General features: G+C 44.0%; 1 protein-coding gene across 1 annotated transcript in view; it reads right to left on the bottom strand.

The window, feature by feature from the left end:
• The window catches only part of SHOC1 (shortage in chiasmata 1), a 250,127-nt gene extending 240,496 nt beyond the window's left edge, over nucleotides 1–9,631 (bottom strand). The window contains exons 1-2 of the mRNA XM_089670970.1: nucleotides 9,575–9,631; nucleotides 557–686 (exon numbers count right to left, since the gene is read on the bottom strand). Coding sequence (XP_089527096.1) covers nucleotides 557–686; nucleotides 9,575–9,631 — 187 coding nt within the window. The remainder of the gene's footprint in view (nucleotides 1–556; nucleotides 687–9,574) is intronic.
• Between the last annotated feature and the right edge of the window lie 548 nt (nucleotides 9,632–10,179).

Genomic DNA, 10,179 nt, shown 5'->3' with positions numbered 1-10,179 from the left:
AAAGTTTTCAACTGTCATGATTGGGTTACATTCATGACAAGTGTGATCAATACTGATGTGTGATTCGTCACAGCTAATCACATAGTACAGGGTGCTGTGATTGGCCCAGATATCATGTGATAGTAGTGGGCCAATCACAGCATAGAAAACACAGCTGTTTAAATTAATTTATTCATACCAGCTTTGCTGACACTGTGATCATGTAATTGCATAGCGATCATTGATCTACAGCCTAAGTCTATATTGCATTTGCAATATCTTATCTGAACCTGTGTAAATGTGACACATGCTGATTTTAGTTAAACACATATTTTATTTAGCTGCACGGAATATGCAAACGATTCCCAATATTTACCTAGCTATGGTCCTTTATGCCTGAAGAAAGTGTATAGGAAATGTATTGCAGCTATTTGTAATGTGTGTATGACACACAATAATATGAATACATAACTACGTTGTTCCTTGTATGCCACCCCTTTTGCTCCTGTCTGGAAGATGTCTAAGTTATATTTGAAATAGTAAACAAATATAAAACAGAGAAAATAGAACAACATACATCTCTTCCATGGTGTTCTGTATGTGTCATTTACAAAGATTTTGTTATGGCAATAGTCCTTGTCCTGTAGAATCTCATTGGGAAATGGAATAAGCATCCAAGCAATGGCAAGTTTTTGTTTCATGACATTCTAAATACAGAAACATTTTTTAATATATATAAAATAAAAAACACATATGCAGTTCATTTCTTCAATACACATTTTGACATGAGTTATCGATTTAAAAATAATGGAAGTACAAAAAATAATCTGTTGATCTGCCAAAATCCAGCTTGCTCCTTACTTCCTGTTTTAACTTACAACACAGCTAGCAATATGATGGCAGCATTAGCAGGTCCAACACTAAAGTTTGTGGAAGTGCACCAATGTGTAATAGCTTAAGCCACCCATATGTGGATTGAAATCTGGGCGATTCCTGCTGAACTGGCCAAATTTCCATATATGGGCACCCTGGTTATACAGAAATTAATCTACCGATAGACTACTGTATAGCCAGCCTGTTGGATAAATGCTGCTTAATCAGCTCTGCCAGCTATAGGTAACTATATCTGGCTGTGCTGATCAATGTATTCTGACAACCGAAAAGTCTCCCTGCTGTCAGAATACAATAGCTCAGTGGAAGTATTTTCTCCATCCACCTGAAATGTGTGGATGGCGGAATCAGGGCAGTTTTGTTTGTTCAACCTGTTGGTTGAATGACAAAAAAAGAGACCCATCTATTCCCAGCTTTAGCAAGAAGGAAAGCTATGGGATGCAATTAGAGGATTAGTGATTAGAATTCTTGCCTTGCAGGACTGGGGTCCTGTTAATTTCCCCCAACAAAATTATCTGCATGGAGCTTATATTATCTCCCTGTGTTTGTATGCATTTCCTAGTACAAAGAAAATGTATGATTATAATAAACAGGTTAGTTAGCTTTCATTTTGACCCTAGCATATGCTTATGTCTATAACTGTGGACTAAAGTATTATTCCCAGAGCTCTGTACAATGTGATGTAACTACGTAGTGTAAATTATTTTTTTTTTAAAAAAGGGGTAAAAAGGATATAAAGATTTTTGACTTACCTGTAAAATCCTTTTCTTGAACTATAGTATAGGACACCGACTTCTTTAATCATAGACCAGGGGTTATAAGTAGAGGTTTGCTTTCAGGACCTCTCTTTGGGATGCTTCAGATCCAGACAAAGAGAAGGCAGGAAAATGTCCTGATGTAAATGATTAAAGAATGATAGACCCAACCAGGACATGGGCTTTTGGAGGAGACTGCAGGCTAGCCTATTTCCTACTGACCATGGGCCCTGGTATCTGAGAGGGCTCTATTCTTTGGGAGGTGTGTGCCTGGGGGGACCTTTTGATTTGGATTCAAGTCCATGTGTCCCTGAAACACACAGACTCTGAGAACTGGAGGACCAGGATTCAGATTTGGGGTCTGTGTGCCCAAACTAGCACTGACTGCTCAATCCTCCCCCCTCCTTCCCCACACCCAGACTCAGAGACTCTAAGCAGATATTAATATAATCAGCCCAAAACAACCTGATTCTGGAGTCTCTAGCTGTAGTCTATTAATGTATGGTGTGTTTACCATTGTGTTTTTGTACCATTGTTTTTTTTCTTACAAATAAGGAGTGCTTTACAAACAAGAGCAGTACAGTGCAACATACCCATGTACAACATACAATGCCAGATATAAATGGCAAAATCAAGTATACAATTAGAAACCCAAATATACAATACAGTAGGGCAGCAACCATGCAAGTTTCTTAAAAAGGTCATGGAAGCTTAATACAATCAGAGACAACCTGGGGTAAGGCCTGGGAAAGTACTGGTGTCACATAAGGGAGTGGCCATCTAATTTGTCCTATTGTTCATTGAGTTAATTGAGTCACCTATTGTTTGGTCCTCCTGGAAGTTCCTACATGGTGGGATTAGTCTGGTGTTACCTAGTCAATGTGTGAAATTTATCTCAATGTATAATGTTTGTTTTTATTATTCATGTGGGGACTACCCCTATTTCTGAAGTGTATAAAAACCCGTATTTCTGTTCAATAAACAGTTCCAGTTGCACCTAAGCTAGTGTCGTCTAATCCTTGGTTGCAATGCCCAGCTATAATACCTTGGTCCTGTGTCCCAGCGGCGAGGAAGCAGTTCTCTGACAGAAGACCCAAGCAGGGTGCCAGGCAGTCCATCACAAGACCATCATGGGAAGAAAGCCTTAAATCTCAAAATGACCTTGTCGCTATTGAGAACAAGGAAAGGCTCTTTATAAGACAAAGTCCCAATTCCAAGACATGTCTTGCCAGTATGAAAGCTACAAGAAAGATGTGAAGGACCAGTGCTGTTTGTGTGTGTGGGCGGGGGTGATTTAAAGGTGGGACAGATGTGAAGAGGGCAGAGCACACGATTGTGGTGGGAGGGTGATGTGAAAGGGGAGCAGTGCTGTGGGGTGGAGGGTGATATGAAGGGGGGCTAGTGGGGGGGATGTAAAGGGGAACAGTGCTGTGGGGAGTGATGTGAAGCGTGGCAAGTGCTGGTTGGGAGGGGAGATGTGATGTGAAGCGGGGTAGTGCTGTGCGTGGTGGTGGTGATGTAAAGGGGGGAGCAGAGCTGTGAGGGGGGATTAAAGGAGGGCAAGTGCTATGGAGAGAAGAAATGTAAAGGGGGCAAGTGCTGTGGGAAGGAATGTGAAGGAGGGAAGTGCTGTGGGGGGGATGCAAAGGTGGGAAGTCCTGTAGGGGGGGATGCAAAGGGGAGAAGTGCTGTGGGGGGGGGGGTGAGGGGGGCAGATCTGATGAGTGGCAGTGCTATGGAGGAGAGATATAATGAAAAGGGGGGCAATGCTGTGGGAATGATGTGAAGGGCGGCAGTAATGGGGGGGGGGCGGATTTGAAGTGGGGCACTGCTGTGGGTGGAAAGATGTGATGTAAAGGGGGCAAGTGCTGTGTGTGGCATGATGTAAAGGGGGGCAAGTGATATGGGGGGGTGATGTAAAGGGTAGGGCAGTGCTGTGGGGAAGGGTGATGTAAAAGGGGAGGCAGTGCTGAGTGGGGGTTTAATGTGAAGGGGCAGTGGACACTAATGTGAAGGGGAAATTGATGTGAAGTGGGGGACTGGGATGTGCAGGGAGCTGAGGACACTACTGTAACGATGGGATTGTGATAAAAAAAGGGGCTGTGATGGACGACTATGTGTGACTATGAAGGAGATGTGATGGGAAGGATCTGAGACATTGCACAAACATCAGTAGCAACGTCCTCTTACAAGCTAGGGACTCGCAACCCCTCTGAAAGTTAGCTTAGCTTGTCGCAAACTACATGCAGAGATGTATCCTCTCCCCTGTAGAACTGCTCCCAGCTCCACAGCCTGCAGAAACTACCAGCCCTCCTGGATGCTCTGAAGATCTAGGACAAGGATAAAGGATTAAGCACAGTGCTGTCCTTTACAGCTTGCTACATGTAGCACTCTTTCCCCTTGTGAATCCCTGGATGTGCTGATGTACTCACGTTGTCCTCCTTGCTCCCACTGCTCCCATGCCTTGATCCTGTTCATACCGTGATGCTGAATGGATCCTCCTGAGCAAACCCAAGCCTGGCCCCCACTAGACCTAGGGGACTCCTCCCTGGCAACCGATAGCCTCCTCAGCACTCCATCTTCCACTCGAATCTCCTGTCAGCCAGAGTCTCCCATTTTTATGGGTTGGTCTCTCCACTTTACCAGGGCCTCCAAACCTTTGATTGGTTAGACTCCCATAAACATGCAATTAGGTCTCCAGCCCTTCCACCCACTGGCTTCTGGAAGGTTCCATGGTCCTCCAGAACCAGGTGGAGGCGATAAGAGTCCCAACTTGTTAAGTAATCTAACCTGCCCTGCAGTAACCTGATCTAATTACAAACTCACACAGTTACCATGGCTCATACGCAATATATTTACCTACACTACTCTAGTAGCACACTAGAGTGTGCTGCACTATGTCCATTCAGAGATTCGTATTCATCTGAATCTCCAAAAATGAAATTTTTCGTCTGAAAGAAAACAAAAACGCACATGTCTAGTCAGCAAATAAAGCTGCAAAGGCCTAGAATTAAACTGGCAAATATAACCATTAGGCCCAGTACCCTCATGCAAAAGTAGAAAAATTGAACATTCTTAGAGTGAAGGGTCTGAAAATGAGCATGAAGGGTCAATACCTTTTCCCAGGGAAGAAACACCTGGGCCTGGGCAATATCAAGTACTAGACCCAGGTACTACAAGCAATGGGGAGGATCCGACACAGACTTCTGGTGGTTGAGGATCCACCCAAAGTTCTGAAAAGTCTGTATCATTTGTTGGATGTTGGCATAGAGAGCCTAGGTGGAGTGCTTCTTTAAGAGATCATCCAGAAACCCTAACAATGTGGATTTTCTGAAAGTGCTAGAACTGGGGCCAGAACCTTGGTAAAGACCATGGGGACTGTGGAAAGGCCAAGGGGAAAGCCACAAACTAGAAGTGCTGTTCACCCACTACAAAGGGCCTAAACCTCTGATGCAGAGAAAGAATGTAAATGTATATCCTTGATATCTGCTGATGCCAATAACTCTCCTTGTTTGTCAAGAGCCTGTGATAGTGAGCCCTTGTAGATTGACAACTTGGGGTTCCCCAGGACACAGAGTCTAAGCCCAAGCCAGTCGTGGCCCCCAGGGACACCCAGCTGAAGATGCGGAGACCACTTGCGTGTGCAGAGTACAAACTGCAGGAGACTGAAAGAAAATCAAGAAACACGCTGAGGCCGGGGCTCAGACTGTAGACAAAGCCAGGTCAGTCCATGGGTAGTCAGACACAGGCTACAAGTAAAAGTAAGCAAACAAACTCAGAGAACTGGGAAATTGCAGTTGCAATGCAGCCTACACTGAGTGTCTCATATAAGCAAGCAAACTGGGAGGTGTTCCAGAAAGTGATGGAAGGGAAGGAAATAAAAACCCGCAGAATAGCAGGCAATGCCCATAGGTGAGTATGGAAGCCAAATAACACGTGAGAGAGATACAAGTCTAGGAAAAGCACTGCATCAAGGAGCTAAGAATTACACAGGCAGGGACACTGCAGCTATGCAATCACAGACCATCTGATTCCATACATATTTTTTTGTACTTGCAAAAGGTCTTGAGAACTTTCAAATCCAGCATCAGGCAAATGTCCCAATTGGGGGTTAAAACCGTAAAAAGCTTGGAATCAAATACTTGAAGCAGGAAGATGCTGCAAAGCAACATGAAGATCTCACAATCCCAGCAAATAAGCTGGCATTTTGGAGGGCATGAAGTGCGGAGGAAACAAGGACCTGTACTCCTGGGACACCATGTCCCAGATCAGAAGATCAGAAATGTCCTGAGTCCAGACAGCTATGAAGAGCAATGGACACCCCCCACTTGTATAAGTGGGGGCACCTCCTCCTTGCCAAGCAGGTTTGGTAACAGACTTGACCAACTTAAAATGTCCAAACCTTGCAAAGAAAATGAAAGGAGAACTTGGCCTTGAATGCGAAGGCCTGGAAGAGACAAAATGAGAGCTTTCAAAATCCAGAAATGGAGAATTTTGTGGCATGGCACCTTGGCTTTTTTCTTATTAAGTAAGGGAGTGCTCCTCCTACACATGACTTCCTTAATAAAAGTGTCTAAGGACTCTACAAAGAGTCTTTCCTTGTCAAATGGAATATTTTCCAAACCATTCCTTTAGACTGCCTCCACAGGCCAGTACCGGAGCCGCAAGATTGTGCAGATCTGGACCAACATAAGAACCAGGTGAGAAATCTGAAGCACAGAGCCTGCCAAACTGTCTGCACGCTAGCGCAATGCTTCCTGGAGAATCTCCTATTTCTGGAACACAAAATGATCCTTTAGGATTGCTTGCCATGCCCTTGGCCCAGACTGCCAAGGCATGGCACACCACCACAGATACCACTGTCGGGTCCAACCTCTTGTCCACAAGGTATTTAAAAGCCAGGTACTCAAATGGAACAGTAGGAGATTTGTTGAGGTAGAAAACAGCTGGACCCACCACCAAAACTTTCTTGTTTATCAACAGTGTACCACTGAGCAAACCGCTTGGGAGGTCAATATAATTTGTCAGGCACTGGATCTCTACTCAAGCCCAAAAAGCCTACAAGGATGTTTCTGTTCCACCCGCTAGTACCAGATGGTATGTATGAGGATACCATAGATACCACTGTCAGTTGCAACCTCTTGTCCAAAAGGTATTTAAAAGCCAAGTACTCAACTGGAACGGTAGGAGATTTGTTGAGGCAAGAAACAGCTGGATCCACCACCAAACCTTTCTTGTGGTAACGCTTATCAACAGTGTACTACTGAGCAAACCGCTTGGGAGATCAATATATTTTGTCAGGCATTGGAACTCTACTCAAGCCCAAAATGCCTACAAGGATGTTTCTGTTCCACCTCCTAGTACAGGATGGTATGTATGAGGACTTTTGCATACCGCCATCTCAGGCAGTGCAGAGCTCTGAAACAGAAGTAGAAAATTCCTCTATGGTTAAAAAAGGAGAAATGGGAATGCAACCACCCTGTGTCTCATGATTGAAGGTTGCTGGATAACCTAGTGAAGGTATATAAAGACCAAGGCCTCAAATTGGAGCAAGATTAGGCCTGAAGCAGTGTGCCTTGCCCTGTAGCAGAGGAGCAAAATGATGCCTGAAACTCAGGAGGACCGCAGTACCACCTCTAGGGGTGGGAATGTGCACACAGCGCAGGTTACTGCCTGCCTAAATGTGCAGACAGACACAACATAATTATCACAGCAAAGGAAAAAGTGTAACATGGTGCATTGTGGATGCAACACATCATTTAGTGTGTCACAGCCATCCTATGACACACTTTTCATAGCCTAAGGGCTGACAACACCCAACCCTCTGTGCTATGAAGGTAGGAGCCCAGAGTCCAGGACCCGGGGCTTTTTTTTCCTCAGAGAATAGGTGCAGGAACTCCCTACTTCTGAGTCACCCCTTGTGTCCACCTCCTACCCACCTTTGAGCACTGTCCCTTGGTTCCACCCCCTACCCACCTCCCAGTACCAAACCTTTTATGGAATACAGACCCAAGTATCATTTTGTGGTGCTAAGTATTTTGTAGGGAATTTGTTAATGATAACAAGAAAAGCAGTAAAATAGATCCCCTACAGACAGCAACAATGGATGCCCCCCGCAACAATAGATCCCCCGCAACAATAGACCCCCCAAGCAATAATAGAGCCCCTGCAACAAAATACCACAGCACCAAAATACCCCCAGCAGCAACAACAGATCTTCCAGCAGCCATAGTAGATTCTCCAACAGCAACAATAGACCCCACTCAAAAATAGATCCCTTCCAGTGACAATATATCCCCCAGCAGGCAGCATCAAAAGACCCTCTAGAACTCCTTGTCATTACATACATTCAGTGCTGGAGGTGCCGGAACTGCATTACCCCATGTTCCTGCTGAAAAAAAAGCCCTCTCAGAAACTATCCCAAGGAATGGGGAGGCTGGGTCACTAGGGGGGAGCCCCCATGTAGGAAGGACCATAGCCCCAGACTCTCTACTCCAGGGCACATCCCAGGGAAGTACTAACCAGGTGGAACTTCCTTCTTTGGAAGGATCTTCAAGTTTGGTTCACACTGGGGCAGATGGCTGCTGTCCTGTACCAGTAGAGTACCCTGCAACTTACTGCACTTCTCTGTACTACTATACCAAGGGTGAGCACCAAACCAAATGTAGAGTTCAGCACCTGTGTTACAGGATGGCCCCTGTCACAAAAGCATAGTGGTGTCAGCAGAGGTTGGGCTTTTAACAAGAGGACCAGTTTGACAGGGAACCCAAAAAGCCTGCTTTCAGAAATAATCGACTCCACTACCTCCAAACTGAGGGGACCATTGAATCCCCGTGTCTTCCTTTTGGTGGGGTATGAGTAAAGTCCCTGAAGCTGCTGTTGTGGGGCACTGATCCAGAAGCTGCAGAAGGTAGGTGCAGTTAGGTGAGGAAAGAACTTCTCACTATATGGTTCAATGAAGAATCGTCTTAGTTTTCCTAGTAAAAATAAAAAATATAAGCCAGAAACCTATTATCAGTAGAGGGAGGTCGTCCTTTCGTTAAGGACTTCGGTTAAAAACTGAGGAGTGCTGGGGGTGGGAGAGGTTATATGGGTTGTTCTACAATTATTTTTGCCTGTGCCCAGTCACGTAAAGAAGGCTGAATATAACTCAGGGTCTACATAAGAACCTGTGCCCTGTATTGTATGAATAAGAATGTTTAATTAAGTTTCACTGGATTACCATGAGGGACTTGAAAAGTAAGATAAGCAGGTAAGCCAATACAAAGTTATTTTAACATTATGTATTTAAATGTTTATATTACCTACATAATGCAAATAGACCAACTGTTAATTTTATTTTAGTGGCGAATTAGTTTCATACTGAAAGCAATTTCAGGAGAAATGTATATGAAAAGTGTTGTATAAAGTATAATGCATGTTACATATGGTTCAAACATAATAATGAAAACAAATCATGCCCTGTAATTGACCCAGCAGTGACTAAACTGTTATACAATAATATCAGTTGATATGCTGCAATGGATGCAGAAGGATGACCTCTATAAAATAAGTGAATTATGGAAGCCTTAGGCTGTGTTCACACTGGTGCACTCCATTTTGGCCAAAGCGCAGGTGTATGTGTGGTTTAGGTGTGTTTATACGCGTTTTTAGCCGCAGCCCCATTGAGTTCTTTTAGGTCACTAGTTTTTGTTGTGTTTTCTGAAAGCACATCAAAAGGTCCTGCATGCTGTACCTTTGGTGCACTTTCAAAGAACACAGCTTAAATGCACAACCTAATAGAAGCCAGTAGGGCAGTAGCTAAAAACACACCTGAACTGCATATATACCTACGTTGCAGCCATAACGCAAAACAACAGTGTGAACCAGCTTTACTATGGAGCTCAGTCACATTTCTGTACAATTTCAAAAATAGTTCCAATGTAACCAGCAAAGTGACCATTCCATACCTCAAAAGCATAGTCCAGAGAAAGAAAATCAAATGCTGGGAAAATTGCTTTGTTCATTTTTGAAGATTTAGTTGCCTAGAGGATACAAAGAAGTTTTTTAGATAGACATAGTCTCTTTCTGCAACAGCTATTTTTTTATGAGCATTGATAACCTTACAACTGTATTGTAAAATCAGTATACATAATGAAAATAACTTTGTTTATCTTTTTCAAGCAAGGTCAGAATAAACAAGGCCAGCAAGGAGCATCACTGTGAAAACAGCAACAGAATTACACCCACAAGCTGGCAATCCTTAGAAGCATTGCACCCTCGATCAATAGATCATGTCACAGTCCTGCAGACTGCCCGTGTAGCTCAAACTTCCAATATGGGCAGGCAGTTACAACAATGACAGGAAGCTCAATGAATTACCTACAGAGCTCTAGTAGTTAATTGAGTAATGCAAGCCAACAGCACAAGGATGTTGGTACTTGTAGTTTTCCCATTCACAGAATACTGTGAATAAATGATGTGGCCAGGTGGGTGGAGCCCCCATGGCTGAGTTTTTTCAGATCGTGACAGCCAGTGGAGGGGGAGAAGATCTCCTCCCAGATGTCAAAACGGG

The sequence above is a fragment of the Staurois parvus genome, unplaced genomic scaffold (assembly GCF_062004578.1).
Source record: "Staurois parvus isolate SC_StPar_1 unplaced genomic scaffold, SC_StPar_1.0 ptg000096l, whole genome shotgun sequence".
Taxonomy (NCBI): domain Eukaryota; kingdom Metazoa; phylum Chordata; class Amphibia; order Anura; family Ranidae; genus Staurois; species Staurois parvus.
The sequence above is the reverse complement of the archived record's forward strand: the minus strand, read 5'-3'. Positions and strand labels throughout refer to the sequence as shown.